Consider the following 26872-nt stretch of genomic DNA (forward strand, 5'->3'; position numbering starts at 1 on the left):
GCCGTGCCCCCAGGGTATGCTGTATTTCAAACTTATTATGCACATACATGTTTTTATACCATTGAAATACCCACACAAAGGGATTCTTAATGTTTCCGCAACTGTAAAATTGCAACACATGCATCCTGTTATATCCAACATTATGGTGATACCTAATTCACCGCATACTCTAAGTGAATATTAAAACGTTCAGCTGAATAAATCAGTACCGAAAAAGTGGTAGGGATCAGGTTACATTAAATCTCGGCATTAGTATTTGTAAATGTATGAAAATCCTTATGCTGCATAGTAGCACACACATAGGCGTGTCCTGCTCGAGAGGAAGAGGACATTAAAGGTGCACAGATTGTGAGAGGCACACAACAGACAACGAGCGCGACGGCGGTGGCAAGGCTTTCGCCAACTGCGGCGGCGAATGAAAAGACCACGGCGACACGGACGCCCTGCTGAGATCAGACATAGAGGAGTGAATATTCAAATATGCGGTTTCAGAGGGAGGAGGCTTATCGCCGGAGAAATAGTAAGGGACACGGGCTGGAAAAATGAGGGATTCAGGTTTCTGTAAGGAGAGCGGGGGACGAGATTCATAAGAGTACTATGGGCTGATGATAGGAGAGAGAGCAGTATTTGGAGCAGAATTGGTTGACACACACACACACACGGAGAACAATCGCCTCTGAGGATGAGTACAGGCATAAAGGGAAGAGACGGATGGAAGGAAACAATAGAGGCAATAAGCTTGCCCATGCAGTATTAATCAGACATAGATGCTGCTCCAATCCAATCCATTTGTAGCGACGCGTACACTCAGATAAGACCACCCAGTGAGAATAGAGATGCTCTCATTCGCTCTTGCACCACTTGGTACATGAGTGCTCTTGTTCCCCGCCATGACATTCTTTTGGGATTTGACAGTGGCAACACTGACAAATGAAGTCGCTCCTGAGGCAAAAAAAAAAAAAAAAAAAAAAGATATGTATATAGAGAGAGTCTGACGGGAAAAGAAGCCTGGAATTTCCCATGTGATCCAATTTATTTGATTTAAGCCGTTATAAGAACAGGTGCTTCAACAAATAATTGGTTCGTGTTGTCATGATGCTGAATGGGAAGACAACAAATATGACACTAGGATGGCTCTTGTGTTAGGACATCTATAAACACTGGACCACTAAATATGGTGCAACAATCTAACAAGAATCCAGAAAGATCTGCAGCATCATCATCTCCCTTTTAATCCCAATTTGAAGTATTGTATTTCCTGATTTCTTTACCTTATGTCCTTGTTTCACAAAGGTATTAGTGACGATAAGACAACGAGGAAAATAGTAATCATAACAATATAACCAAAATGGAAAATTAAACATTCGGTACTCACCTTAGGTAAGGTTGAATAATAATAATAATAATAATAATAATAATAATAATAATAATAATTGTATTTTGCGCTTAAATGATGCTACAAACAATACCTGTACAGTGTTTAAAAACTTTATAATGGCAAAAGTTCAACACCATTAACAGATTAATTCTACTTCCGAACTAATCATAGTTAATGTCTGAGGAACAAGTTCCAGGTGTTCCAGCTGTTCCAACATCTAACAACCTAACTACAGTTATTTCCTCCACTGACGCTTACTTCCTGCACCTTCCTGACATTTATGATTCTTTCCCCTCCCTCTTTCCTCCTCTACGCCATTGCCACTCATCTCAGGTGCAGGATGCGATGCGTTGTCGGATGGGGGGATGTAAAGACGACAGCGAGAACTCCCCAGACTCCTGCAAGAATGGACAGGTGCAGATCATGGTGAATAGCAATCCATTTCACCCCCACTTAACATTCGCCATTTATGATGCTATTTATAGATCTTGGGATAATTTCGGAGGAAATTGTACAACACTGCTCTTCATTATATAAATAATCGTCCTATCTCCAGTAACAGGGTCATCACTGTGTGAGCTCCCTGTGCAGGCGCACACAAGAATGGCAGTTTCCCACAAAAATGCTACATTTCACTTGTAAAGCAGCTATACTTGGATCCTCTCTTTTTCCATGAAATATAGTTAAAGAAAATAATTACAATTAATATTGTCTACAGTCAATACCTTTTTGTACAATATTGCACTAAATTGTACTGATAATTGCTTGTCAGATTCCATTATTGGGCTCTTCTTTCTGTTAACCTTTTCTATTATGTGTAACAGATTTAAGAAACGTGTGGTTTCTTGTCACATTTTAATGGCACGCCATATACAGTTCAAAGCATGACAATGACTTTCACCAGTCACATCACTTTGCGTATTGCTGGCGTCAGGATACCGCCAAAACCTTACTTTTCCATAAAAAAAAAAGAGCCAGTTCATACACTTTCTATAAGTCAATAATTAGTGACAAAAAATAATATTGATTTGTGAAAAAATGTGAAATTGACTAGATTAGCAGGTTTTGACGCCAGCGATATAAAGTATAGAATATGATTATATATATATATAATTATACATATATATATATAGAAGACTATATATATAATACATGCGTGTGCCTCTTTTTTTTGTTGTGTAACAAATCACTGATACTGCTTGGCCAATTACAGGAGAGACACATTGATGTCATGTGAGTGGGAGCAATTCATTTCTCAATGAAGGGCCAAATCTGTTTGAAGTTATGATTATGGGTTTCTGATCGCCCGTCCTAGGTTAAACTGCGCAGTCCTACTCACTCTGCAGGGTGGGGGAAACGTTCATGGCATTTATCCCGCTTAGTTTCCATAACGCAGAGGAGCATTTAAGGACAAACAATGCTAATTTAATTTCTAGACAAATGTGTTGTTAGCATGCACATCTGTCCCACTGTAGACTGGTTACCATGACAACTAACTCATTTTCTTCCCCCAGTTTCAATTGCTTAATCTGTACTTAAAGAAAATGTTGTATCATTAAGAACAGTTTGGCAAAGCCACCAGCAGTTACTGTATATTTGCTTCAACATTTCCTCCAGTGTTCACAGGGAATCTCATTACAATGCTAATCCCTTGAAATTTACAGGCGCATTGTCCCACATGCCACCTTGTTAAAGTTGAATAAAATGTACTGTTTAGCAACATTATGTGAAAAAGTAATCGCTTGTTAAAGTTCTACAAATTTGGTTTCATAGTGGTCATGAAATCAAATTTGTAGAGCTTTAACTGACAACTTTGTGCTCTCCCGCACCATCAGAAGGGTCCAAATGCGGCCTATTGTGAGCAGCAGTGTGGCTCCCTGCATTACGGCACACGCCCATGCGCAACTGGGTGCCACCCACAGTTCCTCCCGCCAACGTGCCAGCAGCAGGCCTGTTGTCACAGTCTACCCCGCAATGACCGCGGGCTTGACCACAGCTGCGTTTTTGACTATCCGCATGAGCAAAGCCCCATGCCAGACAATAACCACAATTGCAACCACAATTCCAGCCAACCAGTATGTCACCAGTAGAAAAGATATAGTCTGTGAAACATGTAGAAGAGGAAAGGTGCAGTCTGTAAAAAGTGTGTTGAGGCAAATATTAAATGTTCAATATACTGTATAAGCAAATATAGGAATGTATTTTCTTTTCTTAGAGATGCGAAGCTTGATATTGCTCTTACCTCCACCAGCCACTCGACTTAAAGGTCCTATATTTAGATCTCCATAGAATGACTCTAACATGGACTTAGTATAAAAGTGACGATTTTGTTTAAAAAAAAACCTTGGTTTTGTCATACGAGTGTCCAGAAAAAGCTCCCCTGACAGCTACTTCTGTTTGACCCAGTTTTGTATCCACTTTGTCCATTTTTGGCTAAGACCGCCCCTTTCCTCTGATTGGTTGCTTCTGTGTAGAAGACCAACTTGTGAGACCACACGTTTATGTTGAGAGAGAGACAATATTACATCGCAAATACTAAAAAAAGTTGGTTTGGCAAAATGCAGGACCTTCAACATCAAATATACAGTAATATGAGATGCAACAGCTGTATCAAAAATTCTGGCCTTATGAAGATCAAGACAATGTCAGAGATTAATTTAACAATAGGTTCATAATTGTACTTTTAGATTGCACTTGTATAGAAAAGCTTTGCTTAATACTGAGAGTTTTTTTTAATATTTCACTTACCCCATTAATTCTACAGCACGGGCTACATTTTAGAAGCACGTCTCGGTATGCTGCACTGCAGTCCTACACCACTGCAAACTACCACACCAATACATACCTCTCTCATAGTGTCATAACTAGTCCCCTGAGCCACATACAAGTTTAAAGTTTGGTACAGAACCTAAGAAGAACATGACCAAAAAAAAAAGTAACTTTGATGTTGAAATGGAGTTAAACTGGCTGAGACGACTGTTTTCACGTCTCCAACACTGTGCTAAGCAAACGGGCTGCAGATGCTATCCTCATATTTAGTGGACAGGACGTGAGAGCGTTATCAACATTTCTCATCCCACTCAGCCACAAGGCTAAAAGACACAAATTTGCATCATGTCAAAACACTATCACTGGCAATTACATCTAATTCATTGTACTGTGTGTTTCAACAACACATTGCACCTTTCTTTTTGTCTCAGTTGGGCAAGCTGTGCTGTGCAGAATGACTAGAAAGGAATGCTACTGTAGGTTCAGAAATAAATTCACTGGTCACAATATTAGGTACACCTTCACTATCATGTGTTATACCATGCAAGATCTGTATCCGAAAGGTATTTTTAATAGTTTTTGTCTTTCTGGCAGAGTCAGACTGAGCATTATATTTGTAAAGGCAGATTTTTTTTTTTTTTTTTTTGGTATAGTTAATAATATTACATTTGATCATGAATGTTTACCTAATTTTGTGATTGTTAAGTCTATTTGTGATTCTAGGTTTATTACCTTGATGTTGTCTTAGCTCTTGTTTAGCTCTTAAAGAGAACTGCAGTGTCAATTGTTTGGTGAGAGCGAGTTACTCTACATATAGCTACTGTAAAATACAGTATACATATCCTGTATAATGTACATAACATGTATACAGGGTATTTAATGTATCGTTTATTCTTGACTTAACTGCAAGAATAAGTCACCCAGCCGATAGCAATGTGACTGATCACTGAAAGCAGGACCAATCAATATGAACGTTACTGGCAGCACTCCATTAACAACATTCTGCCATTGTCTCTTAAAATAATCCTTCTTTGTTTTCAGAAGGGTTTGGATAAACTTACTGAAAAGCAAGTTATTTTGCTTCAAGCGGGTATTACTTATTGGCTCAACTATACAGTTGCATCACGGTGGCAACCAATCATAACCCCTTAAATGGATGCATTTGAGAGGGGAGGCGCTTGAGATCCTCATCAATCATCTGACACGAGCTCCCCCTAATGTTATCGTGCACATTGTACCCAGTCACTGTTGTTTTTTTTCTTTCTCAACATAACTTGCCTCCCTTTCTCAGACCGATTTTGAGAAGGACGTGGACTTGGCATGCCAAACAGGTGAGTTATTCTCATTTTCCTATTGTGTTCAACACAATTAGTATTGCAGACATGCAAATGAGCTGTAAGTTGTTTTAGTTTTGCCATACACAGTGATGAAATGGCGTATTTATGCACTGCAACTGCTATGAAGACATTCCTCTTGCTTATCAATCACACTCATTCTATGCAGTGTGTGTGTTCAGAAAGCGTGAGCTTTAATGTGACAGTGGAATTGCGCATGATGATAACATTCCTATGTATTAAGGACTGGTTGGTTCACGCTGGTCATGAGTGTGAATGTGCGTGTTTGTGCCAGGATGTTTTCGGATGTACACAATAGTACTATTAACACAGAGTCACTCTCCCCTCCTCCTACGCCCTTGCAGAGAGAGGACACCCATGTAAGTTGTTCACCTGAACTAACCCTACCTGGTCCCCAACCAAGAACATTAATAAACTCCTAGTGGTCCTTTCCCATGGCTTTCACTGTTGAATCCTTTCAAAGCTAGATTGTATACTCAGTGTATTTGTTGGTATGCAAAGACAGGACTTAGATTAGTAGAATCCACTTTGAGCAAAATGATTTCATGTGATGCTTTTTTTTTTTTCAAACATTCCGTGCTACATATATTCTGAAGTCTAGCTCTTGGAGTTTGGGGCCAGGGGGTTAATGAGCATGGGGTCTAGCATGAGTTCTTTGGCATTTTATGTGAGGAATGATACAATTTGAAGGTGGGCGATAGCCACACAAATACAGGTAATAACAAAATATTTTTCTTTCAGTGCTCTGTGTTAACAGCCTTCTAATGTGTTTTTATGTTTGTTTTTGTTTGTTTGTTTATTTGTTTGTTTTTTTGTATTGTAATAGAAAAAAAGTTTTTACGGCAAACTGGAGAAATTATTTATTTATTATTTTTTTTAAATACCTGTTTATGTGTGGACATAGCCTACAGGTTATCTACCATCAGCATGTCATAGATTTAGAGGGGCAAAACGCTTCTTCTCTTTGCCCTAAATAATATGCATGGCAACTTACCTCGAGCAACTATTAGTAGATGTTTTGTCAGATTTGCAGCATTGCAGTAAATAGACAAAAGAGCGCACCATCAGTAGGCGTCCTGCTGATGCGTCAGAGTGATCAGAGACCATGGGATAATGAGGGAATTTGGCTCTATTTCATTTTGGGGATGGTCATTCTCTGAGCTATTAAAAATCCTGGCTCGCCAGCCAATTTGGAGCTGGAACAAGACTTAAGGTCAAAAAGACAAAACTCATAATTAGTGTGAGCCATATTAGACCAACATGCACAATAAGTGTGATATTGCTGTGATTTATCTGTTGTTTTTCATGGCAAATACAATTGTAGCTCAAATTACTCAAAGCTGCAGTCACCATTTTTTCTTCATGTGCATCGCCCCTTACTGTTCTAAACCACGCTTTATGATCGTTTCATTCCACTTCTTTCCTAAATTCTCCTTGCCCACGGCCTCCTCCTTTTACACCCACTCCTCTTCTTATGACAACCTAATGCTTCATCCCGATTCTCCTCCGCCCCCTGTCCCTTGCTCCCCCAATGGGAACCATTTGTACCTCATGTCCCTTCAGTCATTTTCAAGGAGGTGAACACCTGTAACCCAGCCACCATCACTGGCACCTTGTCCCGGATATCCCTGGATGATGACGATGACCCCAAACTTGCTGTTCATCAGGACGGGGGAGTTGGGGTTAACTTCAGCTCCCTTCCTGGGAACATCCCGCCTCCCAACCTTATTGTGCAGGTATGGGAATAAAATTTTAAAATGATAATGTTCTCCTTAAACTCAACATTAAAGCCAGTGCAGAGAAACATTCGACACGTTGCTTCCGCCCTGTGGGAATACTGTAAAGACTGTCGTCTTAGATACTTTCCTTACTTTTCACAAGAAAAAACTTTTTTTTTTCTACGTGGAAAGCTGTGCCCTCAGATAAGTTTCAGAAATGCTAAAAATCACTTAAGAAGATATCCATCAAGGCTGTAAACCTATGAGTCAAATCAAGTCAAACATGAAATAGAAAGTTTGTCTCTCACTTAGGGAAGCCTAGCAGCATTAATACGAAATTAAATATGAACTCTAGCTATAGATGGTGTTGAATTTAAAAGAATGTTTGTCTAACTCCACTTCCACAAGGTTCCACCACTTGGAGGGCTCAATGAGCTGAGCGAGACACCACTGAAGAAGGAGATGAACGTCGATCAGCAGAGACAACAGGCGCAGCAGCGTTGTGGCGCGCCAATCTACTTGTGCACCGAGAGTGGCCTGGGGTGGGCAAGACCGCCCGGGTCCTCCAACACCTCCCAGGATGGAAGTGCTGGGAGCGGGGGGAGTGGCGGCGGAGGAGGCAGCGGAGGAGAGGGTGACTACATGGTCTTACCTCGACGGACAGTCAGCATCAAACCTCCAACGCCGTCCTCCCAAGGAGGAGGCCTGGGACTGGGAGGCGAAGAAAAGCCTCTCAACATCGCCGTGGAGGACCCCCCCTTCCCTCCTCCCCCCTCTCCCTTGACCCTCCATCCTGCCGAGAGCGAGGCCTACCCGGCGGACTTTGTGCCCTCCAGTGTGGGCGACATGAACATCAACATGAACCTGAACCGCTCCTACGGGACAATCAAAACGATGCCGCACGGACACAGCCACGTGATGGCTCCGGGTGGTCTCGTACGCTCCCACGGGGGGCACATGCATACTCATGGGCATTCGCTCCAGCTGAAGCCAGGCCAGAGGCCTTCAGTCAGACAAATTCTGACAGGGGGAAGCACGATGGAGAGAACCAGAACCCTGCCACGTAACCTGGGCAGCAATAATGCCAATGCTAGCCACTCAGCAGGATCCCTCGAGGTGGGTACAATTTGGAGAGGTAAATGAAGGGCTCCCAGTGGAGCTGCAAGTTCTCAACCAGCTTTACTTTATGACACCACTTGTGAATTGCGGTTATGAAGTTGTAGGTCGGAACAGTGGCTGTGTTGGAACGATAAGATACATAAAGGAAAAAGATAGGAAGGGAATACCATCAGACTAGTTGCAATTTTTTTTCATGTAAAGATCATTGACAGTAAATTTTGCCAATAACCCAGGTAAATAGGTACCATAGGTAAAGGAAAGTATGTAAGTAAAGGAAATGGTGGAAAACTATGAAATGAACACTTATAAATGGACTACGGCACATATTTTTGACTATAAAAAAAAAAACACTCTTTACACCGTTCAACAATACTTTCAGCACTTAGAGTATATTGCAGTGTATTAACATCATCATTCTCTCGTAAGCAGTATATTTACTGAAATGATGAGTTTCCTTTGATGAGCATGTGTGTGTGGACCTGAGAGAGTCAATGAGTCAGATTCTGAGAAAGCCCTGCAAGCAGGATTTACACCAGCAGTGACACACAAAGATAATTTTGACTCATGAGGTTGATTAAAGTGATGAAAAGGACACTTTCAGTCGAGAGGCTTCATTCAGGGTTGGCGACGATAAGGATGAGTTATTCAGACACAATAGAGTCCCAAGTTCACAACTGGCAGAAAAAGAAAAATCCAGCTGTAATTTTACTCTGTGATTGTACCCTTCCTAAATGCTGTGAGGAAGAAGTCTCTTGAAACTAATGGCATTATCATGGGGTGACACTAACGCAATCCAAACATGGTAATATGGTCATATTGTCACAATAGGGTTTTTGTGGTGATGGAGGCAAGGCAAAACGTGGAGGACCCAAGTGCAGGGAAGCAGGGAGGCAAGGCAGGAGTATAGGAATCTCAAAAATGTATTTAATTTCAAAACAAAACAAAAAAAGCAAACAAGAATTAAGGAATGAAACTTCAAAATTAACCAAGTCCAAAAGTCTAAATTCAAAGTAATACATGTAAACAAAATACTGACCACTAAAAAACATGACAGACAAAGGAAACATGGACTCTGACAACAGACGACAATGCAAACTAAATACAAGCAAACTGACGAGACAACAAGGCATACCTGGGCAAGACATGAGTGGCTGGAGGAAGCTGATTGGTAGACACAAGGGACAGGCTGAAAAGAACAGGTGGAAATGAAAACCTAACGAGCAAGAGAAGATATTAACATTGACAAGGGACACAGGGAAAAACATGACATGAAACAAAATCTAAATCTAATCAAAACAAGCAACAAAAACACTGATCGACTGATCGTGACACGTTTAATAGCAGCCTGACACTACAGTGTTCATTTTGCTGTTGATTGTTGATTTTTAAATTAGAAAATTCACGAAAAACTTAATGGTTAATTTTGCTCTGGAAACCAGTAGAGCTCTGAGGAAGCTACTGTATCTCATTTTCCCTGGTCACATGATAATGCACCCAACCAATCCTCTGCCCCCCACCTAAGCAACTGTATCAGTACATAACATTACTCGCTCCTTAACCCCCCCCAACCCCGCCCTCCAACCACCCGATTTGTATGATGCCTGGTTTCTTGTTCGCACATGAATTTAGTACGCTTTTGAACAAAAACTAGCAGATAACAAATCTTGCATGGGGATCAATGCTCCAGAACATCTAATTGTTTTGACAACAAAGCATAATGACAAGTTTATTTACCTCTCTAATACTATGTAAGGAGATTAAGAAGGGTGTTGTGATGAACATTTCTTGTGATTGTCTTCTTGCAAGGCCATATTGCACCTGAACAAGCATTTTATTGCACACTGCATGCTTGCCATATTCCTAAGTGAGCTTGATTAGCGAATTCTTTATTAAAGCTCAGGCTAAGGAAAATAGAAAGTCAATACTTTTTGTGTGATTAACTCTTCAAAACTGTTTTGATGTCTTTACCTTTGAAAAAAAACTTGGCTGTGTTTGCGTTCGATTGGCAACCCTGCCCTTTTGCAGAGTAAACACAGCTTTTAACTCACAGTGGGGAGAAGCTCCACTCCGTGGCAAATGCAAATTTGGCAGACGACACGTGCTCCTAGTGGGAGATGGAACACGGTGCACTCAGTGTCATGGCCAGATGAGTTGGAAACATCTGGAGCTGCTAAATTGGAGGCTTGTGTGCCACTCACTATACAGTGTTTGCAGAATCTTACGGCTGGGATAGTGAAGGAGTTCAAACACGATTTTAGGATTAAAAATAGATATTTCTTGTATGTTTGATCAAGCGTTCTTTTTTTCCCCTCTAAGTTTTGTGGAAATGTCTCAAAGAATGATTCATACTGAAGATTATGTAGTTGCATTTGAGGCTGTGTAAGATGAGGAAAATGTCATTCTGCTCACTAATTCTGAGTTATTAGACTTCCCTGATCTTATTATGTTGAACTAGACGGAATAATTAGCCCATTTTTCTTGTGGACTCAAATTTATATATTATATACATATTTGTCTCATGTTGGAAAACCAGAACATATTAGCGCTCCTATTTTTAACTAAACAACCCCAAGGCAAGGGTCAGTGCTACAGATCGATACTCGCGGAGGGGTGGACATTGATGATTTCTTCTCTCCCTCTCGGCCCCCTCCTCTTACAGAGGAAAAGAGTGCGATACTCTGAGCTGGACTTTGAGGTAAGCTTTTGGACGTCATAACCTTTCAGTTGCCTGTCTGCTTTTTTTTTTTTGTGCTTCTGCCAGGACTTGAGTAGTGCACATATAGGAGCATCGCTTAACCCCTCCCCTGCATGAAGCGCAAATAACGGTTTCGGAACTGACTTTCATAGTATGCTGTTTCTCCAACAAATGCCCTTATTTCTGTCTCAACAAATTAATGTGGTGATAAATGATAACATGATGGGTAACACACCCACTGTCTTGTACAATTAAGAGAGATTATGCAGCAATGTAGCTGTGGGGGTTCTGGTTAAAGAAACAGCAGTGTGTTCCATGTGTCTGGATAATTACTAGTAGTTGAGTTTTGGGCCACTGCGTTTGGTTGACTGGCTGGTTCTTTTTGTTGGAACAGCATAGCTTGGCTGTATGTGTCTTTGTGTTAGTCACGGTCTCATTAGAATGACCTGGGTTTCCTCTGAATTTCCAGTCTTTTCATTCCTATCCAAAATAAGCATTCAGTAATGAATTGCCCTCAATTATGTGAGGCTTTTTAGTTCTGTTCAGATTATTTTAAAGACTGGACATTCACCTTCGACTTTATATGTAGAAAACATAATTTTACACCGTATGAATGAATTGTGGTAAAGTACTAACTGTTACCTTTCTGGCAATTTAATGGTTTCACAACTGGCTGTTGCATGACCTAGGTTAGGAATGATTTGTTTGATTTTACATTTACATTATATTATTTTCAAGCACTATGTTGTTTTTTTTTTTTTTTAGGTCTGAGAGAAAAGTCGGGAATTGTGACTTGTGAAAATGTAGTTTTAGTTTGATATCTCAGAATCATCCTACTTTGTTAATATAATTACAACATCAACAACCAACTGATGACAGCATACACTAATGTTATTGCTTAGAATTCCCCACCCCCCACCCACCCAACTGCCAAACTCTAAAATGAGTGTAAAAATAGATAAAAGCATCAACCAGCAAATTATCAGCCATCTATAATCCCTTTTATGGCCAACATCGCTGCAATCTCCTCAGCTTTGTACCTATTCCCTCCCCCACAGCTGCCCCATATTTTCGCCCACACCATTCCCCCCCCTCCCCCTTTCGGCTTATTTTTGTTTTCTCTTTGGTTCATTTTTGGTGTCCCCTTCCTTTCTTCCCTTCCAGAAAGTGATGCACACTCGCAAAAGACACTCTGAGCTGTACCATGAGCTCAACCACTCCTCCAAGTTCCACACCATAGACAGGTATAGCAGGGACCCAGCCATGTCCACATTCAAGGTAAGCGTAACTGCATAAAATGTAGGGTGAGAGCCTCCCTGCACCAATTTAACTATACCCCCAACCCTGCACCTTGTCACAACCTAACACCGAGCCCCCTGACACTGCAAAACAACAAGTCCAAACTGCAATGGTAATTCATTACGGTGCATGACTTTGCTTCCACTGAAATTGGCTAATCCATTAATCCTGGTGGTAAATACTGGTCAAAACACTTCATTCTAGCTGTTGTTTAACAGGGGACAAGGGCATGCATAGATAATTAGTACATTCTGCACATTCAGACTTGTGAAATCCCCCCCCCCCACAAGTTCATTAGCTTATCACAAAATGCACTGCTAGTGAAGGTAACACGTTTGCCTTTACCAAAGGTGCTTTGTCTATGTGTCCAATTAGTTAATGTGTCTGTCGTAGAATCCATAGTTAGTGTACTTTGTGTGACATAGCCCGTGCGTGTGTGTGTGTGTGTGTGTACGGAGGGGGCGTCTCGGGTGGGCGCCTATGAGCATATAATACTGAGGCGTCTTTGACTCATTAAAACACCATTAGCATCAGATGAAAGCCAGTCCCAGCTCACTCTGTGCTAACCTTCAGAGGGACAGTTTCATTAAGATTTAAACACATACTCACACTCTTCTCATCTGTGGAGGGCACAGCCATGGAGACTCAGGCAGCCTCGGTAGGTGTGCTTTCCCCGGGCGTTGGCACCACACTGCTTCACATCCATTTTGCATCACCAGTGGAGGAATGGAGGCTGACATATCTCATATTGGCCATGCCATACACCCACACATATTCTTGGAAACTCACACGAGGAAATCCCATGCCTTTTCCTACGCTCTGGAATTTGTTCAATATCTTGATCACGACTGTCACAAGTTCTGGCCAGCTACGCATTTATGCATTTATTACCTGTATTGTCAAGAAAATATTTAATAAAGGACAAGAAAAATGACATACTGCCAGCAAAGGCAAGAGCCATATATTAGCAAATTGCTTTTATTCGGTATGATGGTTTCCTCCCACATTCCAAAAACATGCATGTTAGGTTCATTGAAGATCCTAAAATGTCCAATGGTGTGAATGTCAGTGTGAATGGTTGTTTGTTTAAATGTGCCCTGCGATTGGGTGGTGAGGATAAGCAGTATGGACAATGGAAGGATCTCAGAATCGCCGAAATTCGAACAATGTACCATAATTTCAAAGCAGTTAGGTTTTTAGAGTTTGTGCATATTATTTTCATTATATTCTATTCACATAATGGAGGATAGCGTTCTATTTTGAACCAGTTGGAGACAAATTGGTGTACATATTACGTCTGGATTGGTGACGCCGTATGAATCATGAAATGAAAGTGTGCTTTACTATACATATGGCATAGCCTACCCATCGGAATCCATTATATTAAAAGAAAGTGGGCAGTTCACTTAACTGTGAATAATTACACAGCTAATGCTATCGAGTGTCAGGCCTTTGACAGGACCCGGCCGGCTTCAATTTATCTGTGCTGTTGTCAACAACTCACTTTGAGAGTCACCCCTAGACACGGACATGCTGACTATACAGTAATTATGGAGATGAGGTGCATATGTGTGTGTGTGCGTGTGCTTGTCGGGATTGGTGCATCTGTATCGTCCCGTTCCGTTTTGTTTGTTGTGTTTTTTGTTTTTTTTCCTGGGAGCCCAGTGTCACCTCCATTTAAGAGACAATTACAGCATGAGTAATGATTTAATAATTTCATATTAACTTTAATAACCTCTTTCCTTTGCCGTGTGACAGGTAGCGCCAATGATCTTAACGTTCGCTTCGTGAGCGCTGCGATTTTGTTAGCTGCTTAATTGTATTGCAGGTCAAGGTAACTCGTCGCTTTTGAACACATGAAAGCACAAGTTGGAACTCATCCTTATTGTCAGAGGGGTCACTTGTCTGTTAAAGTTCACTCAAAGCTGGTCGTCTCTCTTTTTTTCTCTCCCACTCTCTCTATCCTCATGATTCATTGTAGGTAATGACCTCAAAAGCAAAGTAATTCCTCCTGACTCTTTGCCGGACGCTCTCCTTTCTGTAAAGTCTCTAAACAGTACTGTTACCAAGGACCTAAACATCCTTTAACCTTCTCTAAAACAGGTCCCCCCACCCCCACCTCCAAGACACAACACAGAACCATCGCTCGTGCGCAGAGCTTCTCTGGTTTACAAAGAAAGTCAACGTAAGGAATGCTAAAACCCAGCATAAACATTGTGCAGTAGAGCCCCTCTAGGTCACTGTAAACTAGTCCTACTTGATGGTGAAGAGTTCACACATCTCCATCTCATAGTTTGCCACTGTCTGTGTCGAAAAGTCATCGTAGTCTCATTTTCACCAAGTGGTAGAGTTCAGATTAGTCTGTGAGGGTATGCACTTTGTGTTATGATCCCATAGCCAATAATCGGTATGTTTTCAGATGGGATCCAAAGTGCAGTTTTGTGATTTTAGAAAAGGGACTGCAATCACACTGCAATCCGATGACTGATCAACAGTTCAGGGTGCAACCTACTGTACTGAATTAATTGGGTTACACTGTGGTTAGGTTACAAGGTTACACTGTGAGCATCATTAGGCTGCAATGCTATGATGTGAAACGATTTACGTATGTTGATGCATCTATTGCCACCATACCTACCCAGCCGTAATGTTAACACAAGCCAGACTAGTAAACTAAAGTGTCGAGCAGCTGAACTGAACTGTAAGACTTGGTGGAAAGAGGATTAACATGGCAGAGCATCGACATGCAGAATTTGTGACATGGAACTCTTTGCCCTTCCTCATCATATTAAAGACCTTGAGCTACAAGTGAGTTAAATTCATGCTAACAGTTCTCACATAAAACAATGAAATCATGATTTACCTTTTTGTTCAGTAATGCCCGTATTTTTAAACAAAAAACACAATTTCAAATTCGAATCTGTTATCATTAGTGCAGCACATGTGGAATGGGAAGTGTTGTGCTTGGCGATTGTCAAGAGTCCATGTCTACGTGGCACCACAAATCCTCCCATTTCAAACAGTTTGTGATCGTTGCAGCAACACGCAGTGTTTAGCTGCAAACATGCCTGTGACTTGTGTCTCATAGTGAAGTGCAATCGACGTATACAGTATGCCTTCCCAGTAGTGTGTTGCGTGACAGTTGTGTGCGTGTCACAGCGTTGTGGCCTTGTGAGTTTGTGTCTCCTGACAATTAGTTCAGCTTCCTGTATCTGCTTCTGTCGACACATTTCCTTTGGTTTTCCTTTTCAATGGTGATCGGATGCTGTTCGAGAGTTACCATTGGAAAATAATACAAGGATATTTTTGTTGTTCACTTGCCCTTTGTTTTGTGCTTTTATTGCTGTGACATCATTCTATGTGCAGTTTTCAACCATGAAACCATCACGTCTCTTCCCAAGCCTGAATTAAAACCTCCTAACCACTATAACTTGGGAATAAATCATAAAGACAATGACCCATCTAAACAGATTTATAATCACCTCATAAACCATTTTATTCTCGCCGTAAACTAGGCCATTGGGACCAAACTGGGCTAAACACTGTGCGGTATGTAATGGTGCTGATGAGCCTTTCTGAAATATCACAAAGCCTTTGTGATATTTGGGGTTAAGAAGGCTTGATCCATTTTACCTCTCTGGTAGGGTTGGATCCCTGTGCTGACTTTGTTGAAGAGATGAGTGGATACCAGAAAATGTCCAGCAGAGGAAAAATCAAGATCTGGACACATTTTTCTACTTCCCCATCTTATCCAATTTTCCAACTAGGTGCACTGGGCTTAGAGTTGACTGGGGCATTAGAAATACTGTCACAGATCTCCAATCTCTCCATTTCAGCTTTCCTTGTCTTTCCTTATCCCGGCTTCTTTTTTGCTAGATAGTTGGTCATGATAATATTTACCAAATTGATGGCTAAGGGCTGCGAAGTAATGACTTATCATTACACTCAATTAACGCAAATGAAAATAACCTGTAAAAAAGGAGACATTTCATCGCAAGGCTCCCCATTAACCCCCAATGATGAAAATCCATCACAGGCTTCTCTGTTAAGCAGTGGATGGCTTGACTTCTTAGTCTGTATTGTAGGTTTGAATGAGTAATACATTCTTAAAAACTGTTTGATAAAACTTATATGTAGGTGTATTTTATATTATGTTATATTATTACATGAAGTATTGTAAAACCGGTGAAACATTGATATTGTATATACCATAAATATTAAGTAAATACTTATTTTTTCAGGTTTAAAGTCACAAAAGTTTAGAAAATTAAATGATTGTTCCAATAATAAGAATTACCTGTACCATTAACTGCCCTGCGATTGGCTGGCGACCAGGACTCGCCTCTCGCCCGGCGATAGCTGGGATAGACTCCATCACGCCCGCGACCCTAGTGAGGATCAGTGGAACGGAAGATTAATAAATTAATGTATAAGTAACTGTAAAAAAAACAACAGGCTACACAGTATGAATTCACCCTATGGAACAATAAGAAATGCTCTTCGATATTTTATAGTTGTGCTAGTCTATTTGAGTAGTCTAAAATTAGCTGATCTCAATTCATGCATATATACATTCAAATTAACATAATTGTATGTAAACAATCTTAGGTAGCTCAAATCATATTGTTTTTTTGTTTCTTTTCTTTTCTTTTTTTTAACAGTGGATGCTTAGATGGCGGCGGGGGTGTATGGCAAGGAGCGATTCAGAGTGCATTTTAACTGTCATCCATAACAGAGAAAGCATAGATTCAGAGATGCAGTATATGCACAGCGTGGAATGTATGCACACTCTTCTTGGAAGTCCAAACCTGAGTGCTAGCTTTTAGTCTCTGCAGGGTTCAGAGGGTCATAACACATATTTGCATGGGCTACCCAGAGATGCCGTACTCGCGCTTGTGTAGGATGGATGCTGCCCGCGTGTGCGAGTGGAACAGAGCGAGCGTTTGGACTGCATAATGGGATGGCTGAGGCATTTTATGACTCTCAAAAGGTGCACAGTATTTCCCTACTGTTGCCCGGTGTGTTCGTGATTAAATGAAGTGCGCTTGGCGTCCCTTTGCAGATAGACACAGTGTATCTGTGCAGAATGCAGATGGATAGAGGCCGAGACAAGAGAAAACTTGTTCTCTCTTACTATATGATGTGACATGGAATCCCCAATGCAGAGGCCACCTTTGGTACAGACGTTTATTGTGGTGTACATCTTAAAAGGGTTCTTCCATTAGGCTGCATCATAAAAAAGAAGAGGTCAGACTCAGGGTGATGGTTTAATGACTCTATACTTAACCGTGCCAACTGTAATTGATGGTTTTTGGCAACTGGAGGGACATTTAGCTAAGGTAATGTGTGTGCTTTGGGTATGTCTCATAAAGTGAAGATGGATCATTTGAAATGACAAATAACCTTTTTCTTTTTTTTTCCCCTACTGATTGGGGGTGGACAATTTGCTTGCACTAAAAATCCTGTAGGTCCTGAAAATTAATTTGCTGGAGTTAAGCAAAAGGGCCTTTTATATTCCAGCAATAGAGTCTCCTTCCTTGTTTTCCTCTTTTTTTCCCCCCAGATCTATTTCACCTATGTTTGTCCTCACAGTTTGAGATTATTTATCTCAGGGTGTCCCTCATTTCTCCCTTCTGAACTCTTGATGCCTTAATTGATTAATTATTCCTCCCTCAGCTTCTTTCTAATTAATACCCTCCTCCTCCTCCTCCTCCCCCTTCTCGGCATGGAGTGTAACACAACAGTTTGCATCCCTGCATGCAAATTTCCCATGAAAATAGAGCAAATTGTAGGCATACTTTGTGTACCAGTGGCTTTGAAATCTAGCAAGTTTAACACTGACCTCATGCACCAAGTGGCATAATGCAGTTTTGCCTCACTTAGTGTCTTTGTGCCAATTAAAGAGAGGCGTATAAGGCTGATTCCCAATTGAGGGGACTCTTTTCCGTGTGGCGGTGCTGGCTGTGGATCACATCGCTTCTCATTACGGCCCCAGACAGCATGCGTCTGATTGCTTGTTTGTTTGCAATGTGTCGTACTAATGGAATTTATTCGCCCTACATTCTCCTAATTTGGCTCCTTTGAATGGCCTTGTTACTTGTAAAAACTTGTTTTTTTTTCTTTTTTTTTAAACTAAAGGGCAAATGATGCTAAAGATTGCTGTCACCACCGATTCACCAAAGGGAGACCTTAAAAAAATACATTTCTAGTATCCACTCAATCTGCTTGCATTTTGTGTGCGTGTGTGTGTGTATTGTTTGTTTTTTCCATGTGTTATGCAATTTCCTTTTTTTTCTGTGGGCCTAACACTCCATATGTGTTATACTTTGCTACACTTTGCCTTTATTGATTTTTCTTTTGCTTTTTTCCCCTGTTTCATGTCCTTTGTTGGCTGACGGGGGTCTTTGTGTTGCTTATTGTCACGTCTCAGTTTGAGTGTAGCCAGACAGTCAGCAGATCCATGGGCATCCAAATCAACAAAGGTAAAGTTTAACCCACTCACCCATCACACCCCCTCTGTCCTCCCAAATGATCACCCAAGGCCCGATTAACATTCCACACTCCAAAATAGAGGATCTCTGAGTTACTGGGTGCTTGACGTCTTCAATCCAAAAACTGCGTTTTTTAGATTACCTGTAGATTTTTTTGCAATGGCATCTTTTCCCAGCACTGTTTTACAAATGTACTTGCTTTGCTTTGTGCCACTTGTAGCTTCCTCATAGATAATAGTCTAGTTTGTGTTTTGAAATAGTTGGCAAATGTTTGCTGTTGACTTCTGTTCCTTTTTGTTTGTTAGAAATTGGTGCTTTTAGTTTAAATAGTTCTGTTTTGTTGTTCACTGCATTAATTATCTTTACATGGCTAATGCGCAATATCACCATATGGTGATAAAAAAAATATGGGGGCTTCCTATGGAGCATTTTATGGGGGCTTCCTATGGAGCCCCCATAAAATGGGCTCCATAGGAAGATTACAAAAATGAGTGACATCATCATGGTATGGTTCAGTATTTGTGAATGAATCCCCTGGTGAGCAGTTTTTTGTTTTGTTTTGTTTTTTTAACAATCTTGGATTTCACATACTGTGCGTTTATGAATCAATTATTCAGTTAAGAATTATGCTTTTAATGTTCACGAGAGTGAAATATAAATGTTTTTATTCTGGTGACCAAAAAGAAAAGTCTGTCAGATGTTGGTGGGCAGTAAGTCAGTAGCTCTTTATAAATAAAAAAATACTGCTTTTTTATTTGCTCTCAACATTATAATTTCAGATGAGATGCTCTTATCAGATCAATAAATTGACATTATGACTTACTTTTTAAACTAATTTTAAAGGACGTTTTTCTTTTTACAATAATTTATAATTAGTACTTACATAATTTCCAGTCAATACTTCCTTACAGCTTTTATTGAAAATCAATTTAGTCTTTGACTTGACTAAAAATGCTTCAAACACACAAAAATAAAAATCAATTAGCTTAACAAACACACTACGTGTTTCCTATTTGTTGTATGGTCAAGTTGATAAGCATTGCTGTTTCCCAGACAAACCCACAATAATATATGCTACAGCAGATTATTTAAAATCCTTATTTTCTGCTGCAGATATACAGCAGCTAATGTACAGCAAGTTTTAGGTTAATACATTTAATCCTGAAGAAAATTATGCATATACTGTAACAGTAATACATGTGAAGGAAGTACTCAGATTATGGCGTCTTCTAAACCCTCTGATTGTAGTATAATCGTTTTAAGGCAATTTTGTGTCAAGATAACCTGAGTTAGTCATGTCTTACATGTATCTGCTCTACAACATGTCCAAGGACGACCAGGCAGTCTTTCACTTTTTTTCAAGCATGAATCATATGCTCTCCTTTAGTATCATTTCAGAATCAGAATCATCTTTATTTGCCAAATATGTCCAAAAAACACACAAGGAATTTATCTTTCTGGGTAAAAAGCATAATTGTTAAAATATTCACTGCCATTGATGGCTTCAGAAGTCATATATCCATGCTGGCAGTGATTAAAAGCTTATCCGCTTGTTAAGATTTTAGCAAAACTATATTGGCACTAGTTTAGTACAGACCACAGCCAAGGTCTAATTTGACACAGCACTACATTTTCCAACCTCTCAGTTACCCACATCCTGCATTTGCTTAAATATTTGTCGTACCTGTTGCGCAGAGAATTCATAAAGACAATGTTGGCAAAACATATATTGCAAAAAAATAATAAAATAAAATGTAAAAAAATAACACACAGGGAACCACGTTTTTGCCTCAAGATTCACCGAAGGTGGATGGGTTCTCTAAACTAATGCAATTTTTTTCCAGTTCATGCCTTCTTGTCTTTTTCACGGCATTTTAAATGTATATAACGAGTCCAAGATGGTGCATTAGGTCCTTGACCATTTCTATGCATGTCGTCAGGCATTTATCATTGGGACACTGATGAGGGCAGTTAAGCGATGGGCAGAGTGAGAGAGAAAGAAAGAGTAAGAGAGAAGCAATAAGATCTTAACACTAAGCAACAGCCACCTGTTCACCAGCCAGTGGCAAGAACAATGTTTATTTAATGGCAGAGTTGTCAGTGACTTTTTAATTTCCTCCTTTTCTCTCTTTCTACCTTGTTTTTCCTCTTTCTCTCTCTCTCTCTCTCTCTCTCTCTCTCTCTCTCTCTCTCTCTCTCTCTGGTCGCCTCTCCTTGCATGCCTCCTCCCTACTCATCGCCACAGAGGGAAAAGCGATGGAGCATTTCATCTGCTGGAGGTGAAAAGAACTCATCCAGTGTAAGTAGAGGGGTTTCTGGCAGAGATGTAGATGGGCGGGGGAGGGGGACAAAAATGGGATGAGCTGGCGCTTTTGGGCATGGAGGAAGAGAGGCCCAGCATAGATGGCGACAGGCAATGGATAGACATGCAGAAGCAACACAATCGTGTTAGCCCGCTCTCCCGGGGATAGTGTTGAGGCTTAACTGCTGCATTACGCACACTCCTGCATTACAAAATGCTCCTTCGCCAGCAGTTAGCATGCAAATTGGCTCCCAGATTATGCCTTTTGTATTCATTTTGCCAACTGTCAGAATGTGACGCAGCAAGAATGATAATCAGGCGGATATTGGCCCCTAGAGCTCTGGCGATGATCATCGTACTACCGGCTTGGGTTGAGGGGGAGGAAAGGGGGATTCTGTGTGACTGCAGATCTATGAGTTGTATTTTGTGAGTCGCAGGTGACAGGATCTACCTGCACAAGTGGTCGGGTGAAAGGTAGTTTTGGGAAGTCTAAGGATAAGGCTGGAGTCTCACTATTTATTCTCGGATATGCTCTATAAATGACTTTGCATGATAACCAGGAAATCCTGTTAACATCTTCTAATTTTTCGAGTTGTCTACATGTAAATAGAGCCCCAAATCTATTCCGTTGTGTGGTCCATCTCATTTGGTTATTAAAGTTCCAGCAAAAAGCATCTCAGCAACTAGTCCCCCAAGTCTCTGCGGCACGAATCTGCGAATAATTATCTTTGCAAGCACAACAGTGACATTTGAATAATGTCCCTTATCTGGCGCATAATGTTACCTTTAATTCTGCCTATATTTAATCCCCCAGCATGCATTTTACATGTGTGCACATCTGAGGACCACATGTAGAGATCACCGACCTACAGCCTGGAGGATTTCATGCCGTGATTAGTGCATGCGAAGTGGAACTGATTGGTTTGAGTGGGAGGCAAAGCAGGTTATCTGCTCAATCGGTAAATAGGTTGATGGTGTAAAGATAGGGATGATGTATGTTAACAACACTTCTCCATCACGCTGTTTAGGATTTGTGAGCTCAATCAGCTTTTAGGAATATGGTAGATATGCTCACTGTGTATCCTGGTAATGTGTACAAACTACATTTGATTGCAGATTGAGAACATTTTAGTACATCCTATTGAAGCATACATAAGATCGGTTGTTTGTATGCTCAATCAGTCAGCATAGTCTGCCAAATTTGAATTAATACCATACCTGGCCACAAGAGTTGCTAGGGGCAAGCTTGAACTAGATAAATCATCCTTTGACAACTTCAGGAAAATTCAGTGTTGACCTCCACCAATTCAGAAAAATTCTTGGTTCACAACCTGCAGATTTTGCTTAGTCCTGTAACCAACAAATGGAAATAAAAACTTAATGTAATAGTGGGTTGATCATATTGATCCAAATGGTAAATAGAGTGCACTTATATAGTAGCGCTTTTATCTCCACGCATGTTACGAATGTTTTCCAATAAATGTCCACAATACGGTGTGAGTCCGTTCGCCCTCGTATTCTGTAGGCGTTATGCAAATATTTTCATTACTTCATTAAGGATAGGCCCACCCTATAATGGTGGCAGTAAGATGTAGTCTCGAATTTAGTTCTGATACTCTTTCCCATAATTTCAAAGTAAAAGATGTTTAGATTATTCACAGTGTATAAGAATAAAGTTTGGATTTACAAATATAGGCCATGGTTGTATTTGCATGACAAAAACTATTTGTTAGCGCACGTAATTGGGATTTTGGGGTTCTTCAGTCTCAAAGGCAGCTGGACAGCTGCCCGCTTCATTTTATCTTCCAAATGAATGTGACTAAACAGATGGTTTGTACAAAAAAAAAGTGTTTGAGCAACTAAATGCTTCTGTTCCCTCCTTGTCAAGACTACTTTTGAACATTGTCACTGCTCGAAACATTGCAGATAAAAGTGCTCTAAATTGCAATGAAAACAAGAAGCGGCTTCAGTCAGACAAGATTCCCTAGCCAGAGATTATACATATTCATCTGCTTCTTTTTATTTGTAATGTTACCTTACATGGCTCTGTTTGTTTTTCTTTCTGTCCCACCCCCGTCAGGACAAGTCAACCCCGGAAGACAGAAGCTCGTGGGACAGTTTTAAGACCATGACCCCTGAGCTGACCATCATGCCAGGGGAGCAGAAAGACCGCATGGAGCTTCACAATAAGAACTGGGACTCGTCTTCTGCAAATACTCCAGAGTCATCTGAGGGTGACTTCCAGACTGAAGTGTGATCACACTCCCATGTCCACGCACACATCAAGACACTGAACTCCAGAAGAGATTTACTTCAAAACACACTTGAAAATACACACACACACACACACACACACACACACATCTCCTGCAACATGCTCTGTTGGATTCCGGGCTCACTTTGTTTACTGCTGCAGTGGACAGACATGAAGAAAAGACTGTTCTAATCTATATTTTCACAGAGACTACTCAAAAGATAGAACAGAAACTTCACACTTCTGTGACTGAAGACCATTTTTAAGTGAACGAAGAAACTATGAAAGTGTATTTCAGAGAAAATGTTTATTGCGGACAGCAACAACAACAAAAAAATAATAAAACAGTTACTTGATTTTCTGTGGGGAGAAATGAAATGAAGACTTTCTGCACCGTTCAGCTTTTTATAGCCAGGGGAGGAGGGAAATCCCACACAGTTTGACCCCACCCCCACACGTCATGACCCCCAACCACTCTTGCTTTCATTTAATTCCTCTGCCCCTCTAAACGATGATACAAACATTCTAGTTCGCAGTATTTTCTCCTTTATTTTCTTATGTTTCTCTTGTGTGTCTTTTTTTTTTTTGGTCTTTCATTTGGATAGATTGGGGGTGGGGGCATGAAATAAGCTGCTCACAAATATGTGCCATCCTCTTATTCAGGTTCCAGGTCAAAAGTCCTATCTTGACACCCCACACACATCCTCTGTGTTAACATAGCATTTCACATTTTGTGTATTTTCTATGGCTTAATTAAATAAATGTCCTCCCGTATGGTTTGAAACTTTTAATGAAAAAACTAACTATGATTGAAACAAATGTGTTGTTTGGTTTGTTTGAGAGGAATTAGCATTTTTTTCCCCCCAACGTTTTTTCTGCTTTTCATTATTTTTCTTTATTTAATTTCCTGTGAGAATCAGTCCATGTGGAACTCTCACCGATAAAAACGAATGATTTAGGACACAAACTATACTGTGCATTAATATGAACTTGCTCACTGAGCTAATGACAAGAAGGATTATGATATTTCGCATCACCCTCTTATTAGACGTAAAAACTTTATCTGATGAATATATTTTGACCAAATGTATGTATGGTCTGTGTTTAGCATCTCAATCTCATAAACGTTCTATTAATAACGTTGAAAAATATGAATCAGCGGACATACCACAGTACTTAACAATATACCATTAGGCCTACTAGGGAGATGGACACATAGTTAAGAGTTGATTCGTTGAATGAAATTCCCTGTAAAGGGAAAATAAATGTCATTTATGTCTCACCACAAAGAATAGTGTTGTTAACAACCCTGCCAAATTTGAATGATTAAAAAAAAAAAAAAAAAAAAAAAAAAGAAATCAAATCAAAATCTGTCCTCTCTCAATCAAATACCACTGCCACGACCTGGAAAAAATGGATGCTACTTTGTCTAGCAGCTTTGTTATACCTACATATAGTGAAAATATATCCGCTTAAAGCCTCTGGTTGCTGGAATATATCTCGCCGCGACAACAAGTGACCACGAGCCCGAAGACTCGGTCCACACGCTGGCTGTTAAGTCCGACCTTTTTAAAAGACAATTCGCTCTCCCGATAATCTCTGCATGAGATGCGCGCGCTCACGGCCAACAACAATGCACTCTAAAACAGACTTGCCAGCAGACAATTCTAAGGGAAGATACATTTTCAATGTGTAGCTAGCTAGCTAGCTAACTGCATGTCACACACGCTGGATAAGTTCTGATGAATTTGGGCGGGGGGGCCTCGTGCCCAATGCCAAAGTGCACCATTTTATCCACATCCCAAAAAAAAAAGAAAATCTGAGAAACTTCAATGGTGAAAAACAGTTTAATGCTCTACAGTAGCTCCACAATTCAGGACTACATTTCTCTCAGTCTTTGCACATATATTTGTATCATTAAACAAGTATAATGTATTTAGAAACAAATGTCTAAATTCACTTTACAGGGCCTTTAAGGAAGAACTCATTACATTTAATCATTAAAGGTAAGGTTTGTTATTTTGTTACCCTTTTAAGATGAAAACTAAAAAGAGAAATGGAATCTTCTTGAAGAGCTTGTTTGACTGAGCTTTTGAGGAAAAAATCAGACCCATTCATTACAGGGGAGGTGCATAATTTGCTATTGATCCACGTTTGGTCTTCACAGGTGTGACAAGTTCTGAATGCCATTCTAGTTGTTTTTTTTTTTTTTTTTTTTTTTTCCCGGCTAAGCATAGATTCCTTCCTGCAACATGCCTTCCTCTGTTGCTGCTTTCTCTTCCTTCCACTATGCATGATGCCATAAACAAGGTATGAAATCTTAATGTGAGCTGCGAAGCCAGATACTTGCAATTTCCTCTCCACATCTGTCCATGTGATCGCGCGCAGACTTCTGTAATGTGCTTGCAATTGGAGGAAGTTGCATGGGTTATAAGGCTACAAGGTGAAGCGGGACAGAGGGACCGATAGGTGAGCTGAAAGTCCCTGCTTGACATTCAGCAGTCATACGTCGGTCGATATAAGGAGACTTGTTTCCTGCTGTTGCTACACTCGCACATCAGTCCAACACACACGGCCAGACAGAGTGTCGAAGTGCAGGATGGATTCAATACATGGCTCAATTACTTATCTGTCGTTTTACAAAGCAGCTTCCATTAATTTCTGTGTGTGGTGGGAATGATGAGGGATACTTAAGTGAGGAAACAAAGCGGGGGTAGGGAGTTTTAAAAAATTCACAGGTTTTTCGTGAATGCAGATTAAGAATAGTGGGCTCAGAACAGTTATTACAGGGATTGAAATTTTGTCCTGACGTTTTTCCAATGCAGCCCTCAAACCATCTGTTTAAAAGAATCCCTAATGTGGTCGTAGTGCAGCACAGATGGTTGAGACTTTAGTGCAGCTCCTTTAACCTTTTAAGCCGAGCAGCCGATAGGCAACTCTTCCACTCGCGTCCTCTCGGAGGAACACGAGACGTTTGGCCCCAAGTCGACAATGCTTAAGGTGACATTCCTCTGACCTTCTCTGAGGTCCGCCACCCAGGTTTGGTGTCTGAACAGATTTCTTTCAGATGCATGGAACCACACAGAAGAGAACATCCAAGCAGGTGAAACAGGATCAGCCTTCGCATTGAAAAAAAAATAAAAAAATCTATTTTGCTTCTGTTAAAAAAAAACGCGACAAACCTTCTATGCTACTTGTTTCCATGACAACTTCCAACATGTGATGTGCAGTGAGAAAGCACGTTAAAATTGGAATACAAATACTGTCAGAGTGAGACCCAGTGTGAGACTGGATGTGTTATCACATCATTGTCATTACAAAGTTTCTTCTACAGATTCCCTCACAACCTCTGCTTTGTTTGTGAAGAAAACAAACCTGGGATAAAAGAAATAAAAAAAGAAGAATAAAAAAAAGAAAAGATATTGAATGATACGGTGAAAACCAACAAAGAAATATTGGATGATACGCGTATGAAAACCAACAAAGAAACAC

The 26872-nt window shown here is 40.4% G+C and overlaps 1 protein-coding gene across 16 annotated transcripts in view; it reads left to right on the plus strand.

The window, feature by feature from the left end:
- Window positions 1–23741, plus strand: part of adgrb2 (adhesion G protein-coupled receptor B2) — a 143042-nt gene extending 119301 nt beyond the window's left edge. For 4 of the 16 annotated variants that reach the window (XM_061665685.1, XM_061665691.1, XM_061665695.1 and 1 more), the window contains 10 exons: window positions 1712–1804; window positions 3214–3453; window positions 5439–5478; window positions 5847–5861; window positions 7066–7238; window positions 7629–8336; window positions 10999–11034; window positions 12199–12312; window positions 21070–21123; window positions 23207–23741. In XM_061665685.1, coding sequence (XP_061521669.1) covers window positions 1712–1804; window positions 3214–3453; window positions 5439–5478; window positions 5847–5861; window positions 7066–7238; window positions 7629–8336; window positions 10999–11034; window positions 12199–12312; window positions 21070–21123; window positions 23207–23383 — 1650 coding nt within the window. In that variant the 3' untranslated portion in view covers window positions 23384–23741. Of the gene's footprint in view, window positions 1–1711; window positions 1805–3213; window positions 3454–5438; window positions 5479–5846; window positions 5862–7065; window positions 7239–7628; window positions 8337–10998; window positions 11035–12198; window positions 12313–14436; window positions 14519–18763; window positions 18816–21069; window positions 21124–23206 lie in introns of those variants that run through there. The other 12 variants (XM_061665699.1, XM_061665700.1, XM_061665692.1 and 9 more) reach the window with 11 other exon arrangements.
- Window positions 23742–26872: the final 3131 nt, after the last annotated feature.

This window comes from Phycodurus eques, chromosome 20 (genome assembly GCF_024500275.1).
Source record: "Phycodurus eques isolate BA_2022a chromosome 20, UOR_Pequ_1.1, whole genome shotgun sequence".
Classification (NCBI taxonomy): domain Eukaryota; kingdom Metazoa; phylum Chordata; class Actinopteri; order Syngnathiformes; family Syngnathidae; genus Phycodurus; species Phycodurus eques.